General features: G+C 36.3%; 1 protein-coding gene across 1 annotated transcript in view; it reads left to right on the top strand.

Annotated features, from left to right (window-relative positions):
• Window positions 1-21,057, top strand: part of PAWR (pro-apoptotic WT1 regulator) — a 100,478-nt gene that overhangs the window by 54,930 nt on the left and 24,491 nt on the right. Inside the window, exon 2 of the mRNA XM_081058841.1 lies at window positions 12,679-12,810. Within this exon, the coding sequence (XP_080914967.1) occupies window positions 12,679-12,810 (132 nt within the window). The remainder of the gene's footprint in view (window positions 1-12,678; window positions 12,811-21,057) is intronic.

The following is a 21,057-nucleotide window of genomic DNA, read 5'->3' as shown; positions in this document are numbered from 1 at the left end:
TTCTCTTGTATGTGCCACAGATATTTCAAATGCTCAATACCAAACTCATTTCCCCCCTTTTAAAATGTCCTGTGTACGCGAATGACATCATGAGCTAGAAAGCTAGGAATCATCTCGCTGCTGCCTTACTGCCTTTGGCCCTCCCCAGTCCAGTCCAGCTCCGCTTCTGTTTGTCGTATCTGTCCACAGTCTGTACCAGCTTTCATTTCCTAAGTTCTCACTCATTGCTAACCTTTATGGGAACAACTCTGTTAGATGGGTACAGCTATTGCTCTCGTTTTGCAAGGTCACATAGCTAATCGATGTTGTCAGTTGTTTTCTCCAAATAATTTATATGTTAATTTAAATGTATTGAAATAATTATTCTACCAGGAGAAAACATTAGCAGGGAATGGCCAAGAGAACTTTAAAAATTAATAATGAGAGAACGGCTAGATATTACTATATATACTATTATAATAATAAAAAGAATATGATTTGGGTAATATAGATAGGTCGGTAGGACAGAATAGAAAGCTAAAACCTTGCCATATATAAAAATATATAATAAAGATAGCATTTTGAATTGGTGATGAGGAGATGGGTTACTCAGAACCCCTGGATATGAAACCTTCAGGGGGTGCTGAACTCTTCCCGGAGCCATTACTCATACAACCCATTGCCAGTGTGGCACTTTTGGATTTTTCCATGCATATGGCTAGAACAGTGGCTTATTTTATATACATATATACACACACACACACACACACACATATATATTTTAAATTTCAACCTCACTATACAACCAATTAAGTATGAAATGAAAAATTAAAAATGCGATAGAAATAATTAGAAAGGATATGTTTATTAGATCTTAAATTGGAAAACACATTTTCTGAACAAAACCACAGGGAGAAATTCTCAAAAGGAAAAAACAAACAATTGAAAGGTGAGCTAGAAAAAAAATTGACAATAAATAATAGACAAAGGTTACCATCTTATTATATAAAGAGCTGTTAGAAATACCCAGGAAGTAAATAAACCAATATCAAAATTAAGAAAGGGCATCAGTGAAGAAAGTGAAGATATGTAAAGAAATACATAAAGCCAATAAAAAGATAACACAAGTTCATCCTGCTAACTAGGATTCAGTGAAACCATTATTTGCCTAATATGTTTAAAGAGAGTTAAAAAATACTAGTAACGGTGGGGACAATCTTCTTAGAGGAAAATTTGGCAGCAAGTTTAAAGAGCATTAAAAAAATAGAGATGTGCACAGAAATTTATGTGAAAGGCTATTCAGCTTATTTCCCCACACAGATATGATTAAACAAACCCCATGCTATTAATATATTCATAATCTGATATACTATGCAGCTGCTAAAATTTTTTTGAAAACATGATATAAGTTGGTCTCAAAACAGGATGCCTACATTTATCTAAATTAAAAAAAGTTCTAGCAGAAGGCTTTGTATCAAAGTAATAACAGTTTATTGTAAGATTAAGGATGATTTCTGATTTCTTTTTTTCTCTAAAGAATTTTTTTAAAGTACTTTAATTTTGCAGTTAGGAAAAATGTCATTTTCTGCTTAAATAAAAGGCATCCAGCTATAGTTTTTAAATTATTGTTTTATTATCATTTGTTGACATGGCCGAGAGTGTTGCCTCTCTAATTATGAATACTGCTATTTAGAAAACGTGACACTGCTTAGTCCTGAGATCTGACGCAATCCCTACGCAAGGTAGCATGGTTGGATCCGACTGTGATTGAACCATATCTGATAGTTATTAGTGTAGAAATTTAATGATGGGGAAGGTGCTTTAAAAATTTAGAAGAATGAAATTCTGTTTTCACTTCCTGTCTGTAGAGGATTATGTTTTTAGATTCTTTATAAATATGATTCATTTTTTTGTCTAAAATGCTTTTATTGTATACTCAGCTTTTGAACCCATGAAATCAAAGTACTTCTATTACCATGTTTCCCTGAAAATAAGACCTAGCTGGACAATCAGCTCTAATGCGTCTTTTGGAGCAAAAATTAATGTAAGAGCTACTCTTATTTTACGATAAGACCAGGTCTTATATAAGACCTGGTCTAATTATAATAGAATACAATAGAATATGTAATATAATACTGGGTCTTATATTAATTTTTGCTCCAAAAGATGCATTAGAGCTGACTGTCCAGCTAGGTCTTATTTTCGGGGAAACAGTAGTATGTTACCAAGTTTTTATGATAGAAAGCATAACTAATTCAGTATGATAGATGAAACTGTTACAAAGTTAATCAGAGTGTTTAATAATTAGTCTTGGGAATTCATATTTTAATTTACTCCACTTAGTTCCCAAACTTTCTAGCTTAGGGTGTGTGTGTGTGCCCTTTTAAAATCATAATAACAGACATATGTAGCTTTATTCAACTGCCTAATTAGAGGAGAAAGGTTATTTGTTTATTTTGTTCTGTTTTCCCATAGAGATGCTTATTAATTTGATCTTATTTCAGTTTTCTTTTTGCATGTTGGAAAGTTTCTTTTGTTTAACCATTTCAAAATAAACCTCTTGTTACGAGCAGGGAGGGAAGGTAAGGAAAAGCTAAGCAGAGATTGAGTGATGACAGAGTGGTATATGCTAGATAAAGGACTAATGGAGGATGGAAAAGGGTATTACTAGAGAGGGAAGCAGATAAAGCAGCAGCAGTACTGATAGGATTGACATGGTCTCGCTGAAGAAAATGAGCGGAATCTGTCTTAACTCCCCTAATACCTTTCATGGATATAATAACTTTCATTTTGGAAAGCTCAGGCACTTACCCACATTCATGGTTTGTAATTGTGTAATCCTAAATACAGATCCCCTCCCGCCCCCCGCACGCCATGGTGTATATGGTTTTTAATTTTCTTTTCCCTAAAAGCTTTGCTGAGATTGCTTACTGGATTTAAACGCAAAGGGCAGTCAGCATGCTTTTAGAGCCCCATTTATATGATTTATTGTATCACGTAGGTACAATTAAACTTACTTGGCTGTTTGAATTTTACATTTCATTATAGTTCTATTGTAATTCCGTTACTCATTCAGATTCACACGAAGAAAATGTACCCTAGTGTTAGAGCTTTATAGAGAAGTATTTATACTTTACAAAATTTTATTGAAAAACTAAAACTAAGGAATTTGTGTGGATTCTGTTTTAAGTTTTCGAAAAGGCTCTATTCCACACAGGGATGGCGGGCCCAGTCCTCTTTGGCTGCTGCCTTCCGCGTGGCTGCAAGGACACTGCTCCGCTTTTCCTCTTGGCACAGATGTGTGCTCCATCCTTTTCTCGATGAAGTTCAGGGCCCACTTGTCCTTTGAGACCTTGAGCAGCAGCTCCCTGGCACGCCGCTCATGGGGCCAAAGCCGCACACCTCTCGGATCGTCCCGCACGACCTTGGCGTGTGTGTAGAGGCGCCCGCGGAGGCGGCCGGGCCTCAGCTGCTGACGCTGACACCCGTGGTCTCCTCGTGGCCGGTGGTGAGGCCCAGGGCCATGCGGTGGGTCGCGCAGAGCCATGCCTGCTGTGGCTGGATTCTTTATACTAAGGTCAGATGTGTATCTGTTACGTAGACTGAAGCATTTGGCTAGAAGACAATGATAATTTAAAAATTTGGCGGGGGGGGGGGATCCTGAAAATTAAAGGAACTAGCACTTTTTAATGGATGTTATTTTTATGAGCTATTGTCAATATTGTTTGGAGATGAATGGTTTCAAGATTCATCACTTACAAAGGAGAACAAATGTGAAAAAAGAGAAAGGAATGTGAAGCAGTATTTAGCAAAACTCTTCCAAGAACTAAGATAGGATACCAAATAATTCTATCAAAATATCAAAACTTGGTTTAAGCATTTATTTTATTAAAAATTAATGTAACAGTCTTCAGTATGTTTGAATTGAAATATATATAAAAATTGTGTTTTCTTATTTAGCTCAGTATGCATAGCTTTAGATAAATAATAGTTGTGAGTAGTGGTTATGTATTTTCTTTAGGTGTACCATTGCTGTCCAAGAATTTTTATTAGCATGAGTAAAAAGTCCTATGGAATATGCGCTTCATATATTAAAAACATTTTAAAAATATGTTAATACCAATTGTTAAAAGTAGGAAAATGGTATGTTGATTACGTTTACTGAACTGAGTTTTGTGGAATTCTGCTTTATAAAATTAATAGGGAAAAGCTGCCATGAAATGGATTCTTTTTAGTTATTTCTGTCTATGAACTTACTAAAGTTTTGATATATTAAAATCTTTGAGCTGTTGTAAGAAGTTTTAGTAGGAAACTTCAACCTTAAGATTTCTAAGTCAAGTTTATTTGCATATTTCACATATATATCACCCTAAACCTAGTCTTTCAAAAGCTGTATATTGTATCTCTCATTCATTCAAGAAATTAAATGATGACTGGCTCTTTTCTTAGTATTTAGGACTTAAATCCCAACTCCTTAGGCTCATTGTCCTTTATAATCTGGTCCAATCAGTCTAGTCTCTCCATTATACACCCAGCATTTATTCAGCAAACATTTATTGAATATGTACTATAGAGGCCATATTTTGTAATAAAAGTATGGTATGTGGTAATGTTGCTATTGTGATACACAGTCTGTTGCCTCAAGCAAGGTCTTAGAGCTATAAAAATATACTACAGTGACTTTCAAACTACTCTTTTGGACTGATGAAAGTGTGTTTTATTAGTGACTCAAATACCACGAATAGTTTTGCTGTTAGTGACATCCTCCAAAATATTGAGCAGCTTTTAAAAAAACAAATTACTAACAACCAAAATATTGTATTCCCTGGATCTATAGGGTAGTTGTCTTCCTGGAAAAATCTATGTATGTTTTAAAATCCTGTAAACACCCCACCCTTATGTTTCATAGAGGTGAAATGTGTTTAGGTTCAGATAATTATAAATTTTTCATATGTATGACTAGTCAATATTACATTCTAAATTTGAATGGGATGTGGGTCAGTTCTTTCTTAGAGGGACTAATTTTTCATATTGCAAGATACCCATTCCATGCTTCTGATCCATAAAAAAGTAGGTCCCTTAGTCATCAGTATGACCAAAAATTCCTCTACAGAATTCCATGCCTTGTAGACTGAATGGGAATTGTTGGGCTAGAGTATTGTGGCCAAAGGAGAAATTTGTTCCTGAGAGGTTGTCAGAAAAGACACTAACCCTGCGAAGAGGCCCTAAGGTAGGAGAGAAATTAAACAATAAATAGCTTCCAGTTGAGAGATGTTCAGGGGAAAGCTTTTTCAAGGAGCCAGCTAGGTTTTATTTTGCAGCTGAAGAGAACAAAATGCTAATCAGGAATTCCAGGGGGCGCAATGGAATGATTTGGACTAGAAAGGAGGTATGTAGGATTGAACCAGATTAGGCAATGGAGAGAGGAATGTGGAAATGAGAGTCTGCAGTGATGGATGAGACCCGGGAAAGCTTGGTTTGCTGTCAGTGACTAAGTAAACATAGAAATGAGGCCTGATAGAATTCCTTCAGAAAGTCCCTTTAAAATTAAAAAAAAAAAGTAAAAATGTTAATATACACAGAACTACAATGTAGATAAACCTTACATAACTTGTCATCCAGCTACAACATTCACCAATTCATGGCCACACTTTTTCTTGCAACTCCCAGTAATTTTGTGTTCTACAAAGTGACCCAGGACACCCACAGATAATATGAAAAAAACATTTTACAAAAAAATGCTTACTGATATTTTCTATTCTTTTTTGGTTCTTTTTCTTTATAAAAATTCAGTGTACTAAATGGATTTCATGACTGATGAGTAGGTTATTCTTGGCAATTATAAAATTGCTTATAGGGTTCATAGTTAAACTGCTTAGGTAGTAGTTTTGACTGCACCTCTCCATAACTTTGTGCCCTTAAACTTGTTATCTAATTCTAATCTTCAGATTTTTCTCTATAAAGTACTACACATCACCGAAGGTTTTTATGAGAATGATATGAAATACTAGATGTTTGTGGTTGACAGTGCCCTACACTGCTAGAAAATATTCAGTTAATAGTAGATTCCATTACCATTTATTTTAAGTGACGGCTGGAATTTCGAGTCTAGGTCTCTCTGATTCCAAAATCTGAGTTCTTAGCTTTTATTTTTCTAATCTAACTTATACTTTGCAGACAATTATAAAGAAAAAGAAAAATCAATCTAAAGATATTTATTGTGTATGTTTTGTATCATTTATGGTTTTTTTTCTATCTACATCAGATTTTAAACATTTCCCGTTTCTTCAAATCATGTTCTACTACTTTGTTCCCTAAAGTCAGAAGTGTTATGCTCCTTAGAATAAAATATTTGTCTAGTTCTAGTTATTTAGTCAGTGCACAATTTTATTGTTATTTTTAGAACTGAATTATTTGTGGGATTTTCAGTCATATACAAAAGTAAGGAGAATGGGTGTGATGAAGTCCCTCATCCTTCAGCTTCAAAAATTAATAACTGGCCATGGGCTCTCAGCCACAAGGTTGTCAGTTCAATTCCTCGAATCCCGCAAGGGATGGTGGGCAGCGCCCCCTGCAACTAGTAATGGCAACTAGACCTGGAGCTGAGCTGCGCCCTCCACGACTAAGACTGAAAGGACAACAACTTGACTTGGAAAAAAAGTCCTGGAAGTACACACTGTTCCCCAATAAAGTCCTGTTCCCCTTACCCAATAAAAAAATCTTAAAAAAAAATAGAAATAAACAACTGGCCAGTTTTATCTATGCCACCACACACGACCCATTTTATCTCGTGTTATTTTGAAGCAATTCTCAGATGGCACATTATCTCATTCTTAAATATTTCAGTATATATCTGTAAAAGGTAAGGAATATTTTTTAAACAAAAGAATAATATCACTGTCACACCTAAAAAACTTAAAAATACTTAATCTCATGAAACTCCTGAGATTTAATTTTATCATATATTCATTGTTCAAACTCTGAAATGATAATTTTTAAAATAGTTTCCTTGAGTAAGGACGCAGATGAGGTAAATATGTTGGTGTTGATATGCTGATCCTTTGAGTTTTGGATTTATCTCCCCCCCACCCCCACCGTGCCCCACGATTTATTAGTTGTAGAAACCTGCCATTTGTCTTTTAGAACAGAGGTGAGCAGAGGGTTGTTTCTGTATGATGGAGAACTAAAAATGTCTTTCATATTTTTAAAGGGTTATTTTTTTTTATCAGATTACCTTATGTAGCCCTAGAAGACTTAAATATTTGCTTGTTGATCTTTTGCAGTTTTCCAACCCCCGTTTAGAATTTCCCAAATCTGGATTTTCATGACTACCTCTCCATGTTCTTCTGTCATATTTCCTATAATTAGTAGTTGCACTGAGAGGCTTAATCAGATTTAGGTTCAGACTTTTTTATTTTTTTTTGACTCATTTGTTCACTACCTCCAGTATATTTCTTTTTCTGTCTGTCATATTTATTAAGTGTCATTTGCCTACAGTAGTATGCTACTGTTTTAAGAGTGCAATTTGATGCATTTTGGCAAATGTACAGAACTGGGTAAACCACCATGAGAATCAGGATATAGAACATTTCCATCACCCCCTTCTGCCCTTTTCCAGTCAGCCTGCCCTCATAACCACAGATATGTTTTCTGTCAGTATGATTTTTGCTTTCTCTAGAATTTTATGAATGTGAACTGATGCAGTAGATAGTCCTCGTTTTCTGGTGTCTTTCACATAGCATGATGCTTTTGAGATTCATTCATTGTGTTACTGAGTAGTATTCCGCTGCATGGCGGTACTAGTAATTGTTAATCTGTTTACCAGATAATGGACATTTGGACTACTTCCAGTTTTGGGCTATTACAAAAAAATCTGATTTTTTTTTTTTTCTGTACAAGTTTAAAGTGAACATGTTTTCATTTCTCTTGGTAATAACTAGGAGTGGAATTGCTGGGTCACATGGTAAATGTATATGTATTTAAATTTATGAGAAACTGCCAAACTGTTTTCCTGTATAGCTGTACCATTTTTAGTTCCTGTTAGCAATATAGAAGCTATTCAATTGTCTTAAATTCTCATTAGCACTAGGTATTGTCAGTCTTTAATTATAGTTGTTCCGGTATGTATGTAGTGATAGCCCATTATGGTTTTAATTTGCATTTCCCTAATAACTAGTGATATTGAGCCTGTTTTCATGTGTTATTTTGCCATTCCTATATTTTCTTTGATGGAGTGTTTTCAAATTTTTGCTTAGTTTTAATAATGCACTGAAATTTATCTTGGTATGTGGTGTGTGGAATAAATCCAGTTTTATTTTTTTAACACAGCTATCCAGTTATTCCCAAACCACATATTTAAAAAATCTGTCTTTTCCTACTGATGTGAATTTCCACTTTTATTGTAAACTCAATTTGTCTATATATTTGGATCTTTCGAAGTTTTCTATCCTATTCCTATGAGTTAGTTTTTTTGAGTCCTATCATATTCCTATTACTTAAGAGTTTTTTGAATCCTAACTGATTACAATTTTATGAAGATACCCTAATATCCTTTTTATTGGGTTATTTTGTCAGATCTGTAGCAATGATATGAGTAATTTTTTTAAGAACATGTTTTAGCTTCTCTTTTTTTCCAACCTCAGTAATTTGTTATTACCAATGAAAATCATACATGTTTCTTTTTTGTTTAGGGGATTTATTTACTAAAACATTTAATGCTCTAAAATGCAGTTTTGGGGAAAGCAAAGAGCTTGATGAAATTTCATGATGCTTATTATCATCTGTTTAAAAGATGTTATTTCATAAAATCTGACTTTTTTTTTAAAGATTTTATTGGGGAAGGGGAACAGGACTTTATTGGGGAACAGTGTGTACTTCCAGGACTATTTTCCAAGTCAAGTTGTTGTCCTTTCAGTCTTAGTTGTGGAGGGCACAGCTCAGCTCCAGGTCCAGTTGCCATTGCTAGTTGCAGGGGCCGCAGCGCACCATCCCTTGCGGGACTCGAGGAATCAAACTGGCATCCTTGTGGTTGAGAGCCCACTGGCCCATGTGGGAATCGAACCGGCAGCCTTTGGAGTTAGGGGCTTGGGAGCTCTAACCACCTGAGCCACTGGGCCGGCCAAAATCTGACTTTTTATTTTCAGTTTCAAATAATCACTAAAGCTGTTCTTGTGAAACTTTCTAATGGATATAAAATGAGAGAATATCTTTTACATGTTTACATTTATCTAGAAATGAGAGCTGGGAAGAGGGGATTCAGTCTCATTATTGATATAAGTATAATGTAAAATCAGCATCTTTTTTTTTTTTCATCTTTTCCCCTCCGAGATAAAAAGCTTATAATTCATAGAACTAAACTTTGAAAAATATTTAGGGTTCTTTTTGGTTCTCTTTTGCTAGCACTTAACCAAAAACAACTCTCTCTCCCTTAAGGATACCAGTCAACTATGTGCTTAAGAGAATTATTAATCTTTACAATAAATAGCAGTAGAAAATATCTTTACTCACCTTTGTCCATTAACTCAGTTCTTTTTTGCTTTCATTTTTTTCTCATTTCTCACCGTTTCTACCAAATTGTTTATCTGCGTGTGTTTATCACAGTTACGTACGATAGCTTGTAGAATTTGGAGGATGCTTGTTAAAAGAACTGTACTGGTTGCTGGAAGAACTTAGAAGGGAAGTTGTGATTCATCAAGTAATCCGTATTCTAAACACTTGCTGGAATGTAAGATGCGCACACACTCAACAGAGGTAGTATGTTTGATGAAAAGATCCCAGGTCAGTGGCTAATGGTGTTGCCATGGAAAAGAGCATTCGATTTTAACTTGGCGTGCAACAGTCTGTCTCCCTGATTTGTCTCATCTTGGCAACTCATTCATTCATTTATAAAACATTTACTGAAGAGATTTTTGTGTGTGTTTGTCGTCTTTTAATGTGCTGGTATGAAGGAGTCTACTTGTATTGAGGGAGTAGGAGGAGGGAAGGTTCGTGTTGAAGGCCTGGATCTTAGGAAATGAAAACAGAAGTAACATCCCAGTGCTCGGGTGGTTCATGGCTACCTGCCTCAACGTTTACTTTCTGTCTATACTACTCTGAGTTAAGAATTCTAGCCTATGCCACTGACATTCCATCCTACGGTCGGGTTTTTGCAGCCCAGGTACTGGGAAATGAGGAGTGATTGCTTTCAGAGTAAAAGACTAGAGCTGAGACTACTCTTTGTTCTTTCTAGGTCTTGTACCCTTCCTTCTCAGTCCCTGTAGTACATTAAATAGTTGACTCTTGTCTCAGTACTCAATTGAAGACTTGTTTTTAAAAAATTCTCTTTGCTGTTTTAGGACCTCTGCCATACAGTTTTCATTATTGTGGTTTTATACATTTAAATGTTAACTAGAGTGAGTGCTCTACCATAACATTTTTTTAAAGTAGTTTTTCTGGTTGTCTTATGTATTTATTTGTCCAGGTGATTCACCCCTACTTTCCAAAATAAATTCCCTTAAGATTTCGATTGGCATTTTTATTCAGTTTATAAATTGTTTTACAGATCATTGACACCATCAAAGTATTTTTTCTCAACTTAAGAATAGGTTTTAATTTATATTTCTCAGTAAAGTTTTATAGCTTTTTAATAAAGGTTTTGGGTTTACTTTTATGGTTACTGTTAAATAAGCTAACTGGCTATTGATTTTACTTTGGGAAGCTATTTATTTTTCCATACTTAATTGAAAAACCATCTTAAGGAACTCTAATAATTCTAAAATATTTTTAGTTTATTTTCTTGACAATATCATATCATCTGAAATGATGGAATTTTGCCTTCTTTCTAATGCTGAAATCTCTTATTTTTCTTACCTAGTTTTTTCAGCCAGTCCTTCCAGAGTGATTTCAACAGCCATGTTGATAGTGGACATCAATGTCTTAAATAGTATTTTGCTTTAAATTTCATTGATATTTTACCATTAAACGTGATAACTCTATTGGTTTGAGAAAAATTTTTAAAAAGTCCTGTGAGAGATTCTTTTTCTAATCAGGACTAATTTCGTAAACTTTGGATACGCTTTACTAGATTTCTTGATTCTGTTTTCTACCTAGGATATATCATTTTTCATAGGATCAAATTGCCTACTATGTTGTTTAACTAGTCTCTCCACTTTTGGTCCTTGTCCGTATTAATCTGTACTGTGAATTGCTGTATACAGGTTTTTTCCTTAAAAATCTATTTTGATTATTTTTTATTTACAGGGAATTGTACCACTATAACATCTTTTCGTGTTATGCAGTAACAGGCTTCTCAAGGCTACTTACTATTTATATTTCTTTGCGATCAGAGCTTTTGCCTTTCCAGTCCTCACCTTTGTCAAAAACTGTGAAGGGTCTGAGACCTTTTCTTGCCTGCAGTCTAACATGTTAGTCCTCTGTAGTTTCATGGATCCTGGCAGAAGACCCTAGTTTCTTGGGTCACAGTCAAGGACAGTTTATTACTCACAGCAGTGGCACTCACCACAGTATCCTCACTTTTCTTGTACCAGTTACCCAAGCCCCACTTCCCACAGGGTTACATGACTAGGGCTAGCTGACACCGGTACACACAGTTTCATGACAGGAGAGGACCCTGAACGTTCTCTAGAATCTCGGCCTGCTGGTTTCTTGAACTTACCCCTTCGGTTCTTTCCCTTGACTTCCTCTCCACATCATCCTAATTTAAGACTCCATGTCAGACAGATGCTTTCTTCCATGTGCCCCGTGGTGGACCGTATGTCTTTGAAGGTGCTACTTATCTGCTATGACCCTCCTATTCCAGACACTACGGTGACCCTTCTTGGTTTGCACAGTGGCCTCAGTCTTTTGTTTTCTTTTCATACAGTTTGTAAGTTCTGTCATCTCTCCTGCCATTCTGTGCTTTGGTCAGTGTCTTAGTGGTTGCCGAGTGCCTGCAGAGGCGTTATTTATTTATGTCTCTCACAGGACCCTGTAGGGCAGTGTATTGGTTGGGAATGTGTTCAGTTGTTAGAAATAAGTAACCCATTTGACAGTGGGTGTAATGGATAGAGTTTTGTTTCTTTCTGTTTTTTTCTCTTTTTTTCTTTTTCATGTAAACAGTGGAGATAGGTAATGCTGGTGTTGATTCAGCTTTTTAGCACCCTTTTAAACACCCTTTGCTGTAAGTTTTTCCCTGTGCTCTTCCCACCATCTGAAGTTCTTTGCAGTTCCCAGTTATACCCATCCTTGAAATTATAAGCTCTTCTACAGAGTCTTTGAAGAAGATGTACTCTCCAGGTGAAAAAACTCCTGTATATACTCACATGTACTACTAAGCTAGATGGTGGCCTTTATCCTATATGTCTTCCCGCTAGACTATAAATTCTGTGTCTGTGATGTATCTTTTGTTTTTCTCCAAAAGTGCTTTAAGGTAGACATAATCTGTTTACTTGTTGAATGAATGATAAAGAATGAGTGAACCCTACCTGTAAGCAACTCCTGCAAAAAGATATGTTGGCAGGGGTGTGGCTATGGGCATTAAGCTGATCATTTAATTTACAGGAATTAAATGTACTCATTGCTGAAAGGAACCACCTTTGTTGTGTAAATTAGTTTCTGAAAGCACAAATATTTCTTTAATGATACCAAATGTATCTTCACATACTATTAAAACGTTCCAGTAATATTATATGGAAATAAAATGGTAATTATCCTTTCTTTCAGTGCTTAGATGAATATGAAGATGATGAAGCAGGACAGAAAGAGCGGAAACGAGAAGATGCAATTACACAACAGAACACGATGCAGAATGAAGCTGTCAACTTATTAGATCCAGGCAGTTCCTATCTGCTACAGGTGAGCATTTAAAAATACCAGGATGGGGGCTGGCCCTGTGGCTCAGGCGGTTGGAGCTCCGTGCTCCTAACTCCGAAGGCTGCTGGTTCGATTCCCACATGGGCCAGTGGGCTCTCAACCACGAGGTTGCCAGTTCAACTCCTCGAGTCCCGCAAGGGATGGTGGGCAGCGCCCCCTGCAACTGAGATTGAACACGGCACCTTGAGCTGAGCTGCCCCTGAGCTCCCGGATGGCTCAGTTGCTTGGAGCACGTCCTCTCAACCACAAGGTTGCCGGTTCGACTCCCGCAAGGGATGGTGGGCTGCGCCCCCTGCAACTAGCAATGGCAACTGGACCTGGAGCTGCACCCTCCACAACGGAGACTGAAGGGGCAGCAGCTTGAGGCACCCTCCACAACTGGGATTTGGGGGACAACAACTTGACTTGGGGAAAAAACTTCCTGGAAGTGCTCACTGTACCCCAATAAAGTCCTGTTCCCTTTCCCCAATAAAACAAATATTTAAAAAAAAGAATTAGAACATTACCAATAATTTCCATCTTTTTGTTAAAAAAAAAAATACCAGGATGTCACCAGCCATTTTAATGATAATTTTTAAGTTACTACTAATAATTTTTCTAGTCTCATTTTAAAGTCTCATCGGTTCCACTTAAGTATTTTCAATGGGTTTAACTACTGATATTCCTTACATCCAAATACTTTTTTGCCTTAAGCAGTGTTTGGTCTTTATTTCCTGATGAGTGAATGTTTGCTATTTAACTAACAAGCAGGTATAAACAGTATCAATTGTAAAAACAACCAAGAAAAATAATTACCTCTTTGCTTTTAAAAAAGTAAGAATCAGTAAGTTTAAGGTTCTGATCTAGGTTGATACTTGCGTTAGAATTACGTAGCAAATAAGGAGTTGAACAACAGGTTTCTATAAAGTCAGATGTTTAAACATAATAATAAAACACAAAATTGTGAATTCCCAGATACATCTACAATTCTTTGTAATTATAAGATACTTTTTTAAAGTAAAATTTAACTCAGTTTTAATTAGCTGTTATTTTGAGTTCTTGTGGCACATAAAATTGGGAGTGGATGGTATTTGGATACCTCCGTATAAAGCAAATCACTGCGGAATCATTTAATATAAACAGTAATTTGGGCATAGTCTTGATATAATCTAATCTTCATTTGATGACATTTTGAGATCTTACTCTACAGTGTTGTCTTTTTAGAGTTACAGTTTTGACTTTTAAATGAATTTTATTAAGATACCACTTTAAAAGGAGCTTCCAAGTAGTACACTCGTCTCCCCATTTTATTGATGAAAAAAATGAAATATAAACTTGTATATTAATTTGCAAGGTTATGGTAAAAGGCATTTGGCAGAGAGAAGCAAATTATTTTAAAGTGGTTTGGAAATGCAGATGTAAAACTTCTTTCTCCTCTGCTCTTTGAGGCAGATAATATTGACATGAAGAATTGTTGAATGATGCAGGTTTGTCTTTTCTCCTGTTCAAGTAGCCAAGTTGCTACTTCTTAGGACAAGTAGTACCTGTTATAAATAACACGGAATAAGCTAACAAGCAATATTGCAGCATCTGTATGACTGTTTAGAATGGAAAATGTCTTTGTATCCTTTGTCTGACAAAGTTGAAATTAAATCTGGGTCTGTTCCAGTTGAAGATAGCGTACTCTGGGATACTCAAATAACATCAGGCAGCAGCTTTTAGAAAGAGGACTGATTTCTTTTTGTCGAATGAAGCCTTTACCCAGTCAAAGCTGGGGAGCCTTGTGTTAGAATACAGGGCTTATTCCCAAATATATACCCAGATATGGAACAGCCTCAGCTGGTCTGGGTTCTGTGAGGTGATTTTTGCCTAATCCAGTTTATCTTCCTTCCTGTAGCTTTTCTAATCTCTTTCTAAGGTCACTCTGTATTTCTTTCATTTTTATTTACTTATTTGTTACATTAGCAGTTAGGATGTGACTCATTTTTTACCTTGGAACCAAGTGTATGTTTTGCCAGGCTATGTGCTTAGGATGAAAGTGCGGCTAAGACTCTTCCATTATTGTCCCCGATTGTCTCATTGAAGTTGTGGTGGGAACAGGAACTCCTCTGTTTACATAGTTGACTCTCTCTGAGTTACTGCCTAAATTCATGTAGCCTTTTACTCATGTAGGATAGCTATGTATTTACAGGTCCAACTTCAAAAAAAAAAAAAAATAGAAGAAAAGAAAACAGAGAGAAAAATAAATATTGGCACCTTTAGTTGATTTAAGACTTTTTTAATAGGACAGAAAGAAAGACTTTGTTTCTTAGCGTTATCTGTGAATCTGAGTCATTCAGTGAAATAACTCTTTAAAAATGAAGGATCAAATGGAAATATAAATTTGATAAAACAGTATGCTTTGGGAAAGGTTAGCATGTTTTTAAGTTTCTGTTTGACATTTTTCAAATAATAATGTTAAAAAAATGATAATTTTAAAAGGTTTATTTTTAGCTATGATTTTACACATAACCATGTTTTCTAGATAATCTAGATAAAAATTTTATATATTCTCTGATTAAATAATATACATGATCAGCGGAAAATTGGAAAAATAATAAAAATATAAAGAAAAGGACAATTATGTAGTTTGGTCTATTTCTTTACTCTCTGTATTTTTATGAACTATTTATTAAATTTTAAACTTTAACTAAATTTATTACCAAAGAAACGTATAGTCACAGGGTAACAATGAAAAAATACAAAAGCATGTATGGTTGAAAAAAAATCTCCCTTAGCTACGTGGTTACCTTCCTGGAAGGCAGCTAGTAATTTTTATTTTCTTGCATCTTTTTCCGGAGGTAGTCCATAAACAAATTTCTATGTGTGTGTATCTATATGTCTGTACATGGATTCCTTAAGTGTAAATGCTCCTTTTTGCTCTTTTCACTTATTGTGGAGAGTCTTTGTAAAAATATGTAAAGAGCTTCCCTATTACTTTTTGCAAATGCAGTGTATTCTATTTTATAGATATACATAATTTTTCTAACTAATTTCTGTTGATGGTCATTTAGGCTTAAAATCTTTTTCTAATACAAATAATGTAGTGGTGTTTCAGCATGTTGTTACGTATATGTGTGTGTACAGTAGGATAAAATCCTAGCTCTGGAATTTCTGGGTGAAAAGGAATGTGCATTTGTAATTTTGATGGTATTTCCAAAATGTTCTTTGTAAGTGTTGCAACATGAACATTTTTTCATGTTTTTTAAAACTCTTTGTATTATTTTCAGTGGGATAGAATTTTCTTCTTTGATGTGTATAATACTTAAATTTCCCATTAATGGAAAGTCTCAGTGGTTAAAGTTTTTTACTGTTGTAAATAATACTAGAATTAACATCTGTGTAGATTAAAATTTTTGTGTTTGAATTATTTTCTTTGGCCATATTTCCAGAGATAAACTTACTGGGCCAAAAAACAAAGCATTGTAAGCATTTCTGACACGTATTGCCTAAATTACTTATGGAAAAAGGGTTGTCAGTTTATATAATCTTTGGCGTTTTGTTAAAGGGCATTTGTGAGTTTTATGTTCCTCTTTTTATTTGATTTATTGATTTATCTTTTAAAAACAATCTCAAGCTTGCTGAAAAGTTGCAAGTCCTATACAGAGAACTTTCCTCCCTAAATTGTTTAAGTTGCTAACCTGATGCCCTGTTAACCCAATACTTTACTGTGTGTTTTCTACATAACCACAACACAGCTCTTAAAAATAGGAAATTAAAATTGACACATTCTTACCATTTAGACCTTATTCAAGTTTTGCCAATTTTCTCAATCATGTTTTAAATTACAGCAAAACAGTCTAATTCAGAGTTGTGTGTTGCATTAGTTGCCATATCTCTTTAGTTTCTTTCATTCTGGAATAGTTCCATAGTCTTTCTTAATTTTAACTCTTTTAAAGACTATACGACAGTAATTTTATGATATGTCTTTCACTTTGGGTTATCTAAGGTTTATTTATAATTAGATTCAGGTGATATGTCTTAGTCAAGAATATTACAGAACTGATGTATGTCCTCATTGCGTACCCTGTCAGGAGGCACTTGGTTTTAATTTGTTCTGTTGCTGAGCACTTTGGTCGTGTGATTAAGGTGGTGTTTGCCTGGCTTCACTTCCCCTTCGTAAAAAAGTATTTTGTGGATAAGTGCTTTGAACCATGTAGGTCTCTTAATCCCCATCAAACTTTCTGTCTCTATCCACTTATCTATCATATATCTAGTTATATCTATATATTTGTATCAAGTCACTATGACCTAGTTTATCTGATAGGTTATAACCTGTTACCATCTATATTTGTTTTTTATTGCTGCTGTGACAAATTACCACAAACCTGGTATCTTAAAACAACACAAATTCATCATCTTAACAGTTCTGTAAGTTGGAAGTCCTATGAGGTGTGATCAAACAATATGGTGAATGTTTAAGTAAAAAAAAATTTATTACAGTAAAAGGCAATTGTCATTAATCCCCCTCAAAATACTCCCCCTCATTTTGAACACTCTTATCCCATCTTCTTGCCACTTTCTGAAGCAGTTCTGGAAGTCCTCTCTTGTCAGTGTTTCTAGTTGTGCTGTCGTGGCTGCCTCGATGTCCTGAATCATTTTGACTTTGGGGAAGAGCCAGAAGTCTCATGGTCAGATCCAGTGAATAAGGTGGATGAGGACACACCGTAATGTTTTTATTTGGCAGAAATTGCCATATACCAGAAGCGATGTATGACGTGGAGCATTGTCATGATGGAGGATGATTTATGGCACACTTTAAAACACACCCTTTCTCAACCTTCTCTGGTGTAGTTTACACAAGACTGACAGCACTGGACAAGTTGAAACTTGTCACACACTGTTACTAAAGTTCGACACACCGCTTCCCATGTTGAAGATCCCTGCCTTTCCGTTGGATGGCACTCGGCAGCAACATTCACTATATTGTGATCACAACAGACAGGCTGCATGTCGCACATCGCTTCTGGTACTGCAATTTCTGTCAAATAAAAACATGACAGTGTGCCCTCGTTCACTTTCTTCACCCGATCTGGCACCATTTGACTTCTGGCTCTTCTCTAAAGTCAAAATGACCATGAAAGGCAAACTTCTTGAATTGATTCAGGACATCGAGGCAGCCACACAGCGCAACTAAAGACACTCACGAAAGAGGAGTTCCAGAACTGCTTCAGAAAGTGGCAAGAATGATGGGATAAGTGTGTTTGAAGCAATGGGGAGGATGGTGAGAGGGATTAATGGCAATGTGTCTTTTACTGTAATCATTTTTTTTTTAATTGAAACATTCACTGTAGGTTTTGATCATGAGTCGTACATGGGCCTCATTGTGCTAAAATCAACGACTAAAACCGTAGTCTCAAATCAGGGCTGCTTCCTTTTGGAGACTCTAGGGGAGAAACGGTTTCCTTGCCAGCTCCTACCAGCTACCCTGTTCTTTGCCTGATGGGCCCTTTCCCCCTGCAGAGCCAGGAACAGTGAGTTGAGTCCTTATTACATCATGTCATTCTGACCTTTCTTCTTAGTCATAGCTCCCTCTGACCTTCTTCTGCTTCTCTCTTTCTCTTGTAATGACCCTTATGATTACATTAGATCCATCAAATAATCCAGGATAATCTCCCAATTTAGGATCATTGATTAGCAACCTTAATATCTTTTTGCCATGTAACCTAAGGTGAGCGAAGGTGTTAGAGATGAGGATGTGGGCGTCTCTGATGGTCATTATTCTGCCTACCATAGCGTCATTGTTTATTTTGATGTTTAAATTATCCCAGATTAACCAGTGGGAGCCCCTCAAAGCTTTCATATCTTTTGCCACATCTTCATCATTCTTGTAACATTTCCTTGTTCTGGCATAATAAGATGTCATAGAGGCTCATCTTCAACTTTCTTACTCCTCTAACTTTTCCTTGGAAGCAGCCATTTCTCTAAGGAAGCATGATTCCTCTTACTGGAAAATGGTATTTTGAAGCCAGGATCTGGGCTGTAGGTAGGTTCATGTTACTGAGATAGCACCATTCCTAGTTCCTCTCTGTGCAGACCTACAGAATACATGTCTATATATGTGTGTATGTATGTGTAGACACACACACACACACACACACACACACACCCTATCTGCTGCCTGCCTACCTATCTACCTGGGTACATCCATCTATCTATGTAGATACGAAAACTAATTTATACCATTACCTCCAATTCTAATTAATGTTACAGGGTTTATTCTGGTATTTGTAACTCCTTTTTGTGATGTAGTGAAAGCTATTTCCTGTTATCCTTAACATGTTTTCTTATTTGTTCAGTTCCCATGTATGTAACCTGTGTCCCATAACCACACCTTCCCCACACTTCCACCCTCTGACTTCCCATGTTGGCTCCCCCATGTGTGAACACTCCTTACTGTGTGCAGGCTTAGGCCTCCCTTGTGAGGCTGCAGGATGTCCCCCTTACCCTGCTTGCCGTGTGTGTGACTTCCCGTCTGTGGATTCCCTCCTTACACCATCCGGGGGCAGGCTCCTCTATTGCCCCGAGGGTCTTTCTTTGTTCCTGCTCAGACTCTGAGCCCTCATGCTCGATTGCTCTTTATTGGGGACCCCTCATCAACCTGATTAGGTTTGGACACTGCCAGGCTAGGCTACCACTCTGTGGACACTACTATCCTGTTTGGGCACTGGCACATGCCCCTGGTCATCCCTCTGTGGAGCTGTTCTCTGTACTCTGCACAGGCTGTGAATTCCCCTTGCCAGACCACCTCTCTGAGGGCGCATTGTCTTTACCCTCCCGGGGATCTGAAACCCTATTCTGGGGCACCCTTCTAAATGGATGACCATCACCCCCTGCTTGGGGCTATTGATGTCCCTTATGTGACTCCCTTTCTGACCTTACCTTAGGACTGGTAAACTGCCGTCTCTTTCCTGCTTTGTAGACACACTCCTTACTCTGCTCAGTCTCTGATTTCTCAGGCCAGGCACGTCCTGCCTGCTGTATGGACATCTGCTCAGTACGTGTGGACTCTGATGCTCTGTGCCAAGCACTCTTCTTCATGTAGTGTTCCCGTACCCCGCTCAGGCCACTGTGTTTCCCTCCCACCTTGCTCTGTTCCACCTAATGGCTTTAGGACAGAATCGTTCAGGAAAGGAAGGGAAATGATGAGTTTTGCCTTTTTAAATTTTTGTTAATTTGATAAAGTTCTTGTTTTATTTTGTATTTTCTTAGTTATTTTATCAATTATACTTAGATATTTTGTTGTACCCTCACCTTCAATCTATCTTGCTGTGTTGTGTACACCAGTGTAGTGTAGATATTTTAACCTAGTCTTGAGGGCCAGTTAGCATTGCATGTCGTAATTTTACTGAGGGCTGGCTATGGTTTTGTTGCTAATTAGTTTATTTGAATAACTTAACTACTGTTTTGCTGTATTCTGTTGGGTCTGTATTTGTCTGATCTTGCATCATATATGCTTTTATATTTGTTTATACTTGGCAAGTTCTGGTCAGCCAGTATACCTATAAAGACAATGCTCATGGGATTTCCTTCTTGACCATTCTCAGCTTACGTACAGCAGAATGTTTTGTTTAAACTTATACAAAACAGTTTGTGCTCTGCCAACATTTTCTAAGCTCTACATCGGTCTTTACCCCTCCCTTTAGTAATATAAACCATCATTGCAAGGAAGATTATTTCAGGAAAAGTATATTTAATATCAGTTGTATAACAGACTTTGGAGTTATTGGAAGGTCTAATTACATAGTCTTTGAAACTTTTAAAACCAGTATCAGTCTTAGCAGTTGGGTTTTTTATAAGCAGTTTCAGTGATAACTGGCATTTTTCCTTTTCCCCCAACATTTAGAATTGAATTGCTAACTTTAACAGTTACGATAATTATTAATTTTTCATTTTTTGTTTGGAAATCTTTGTGGCCACAGAATTATAGAGGCTTCTAGTTAACAAATGTAAGGTAGAGTGTATATTTGTATAGAATTTTGTTTTAATGTGTAGAAACATCAAATCTAAGGGGTGGTTACCTGCTTCCCATGCGTTTTCAAAATCGACAGTTACAGATGGAGTTTAAAGTGATCTCTATACCCTTGCCAAAAAGAGAGAACTGGGCATATCTTGAATAAGAAATATAGATAAAAAATCTGCTTTACGTATCTAAGTGACCAGTAATTAATCATTTTCATCTAGTTATTATGCTTTCAAAAATAATTCACC

Source organism: Rhinolophus hipposideros (assembly GCF_964194185.1).
Source record: "Rhinolophus hipposideros genome assembly, chromosome: 9".
Lineage (NCBI taxonomy): Eukaryota > Metazoa > Chordata > Mammalia > Chiroptera > Rhinolophidae > Rhinolophus > Rhinolophus hipposideros.
This window is presented reverse-complemented; position numbering and strand designations above follow the sequence as displayed.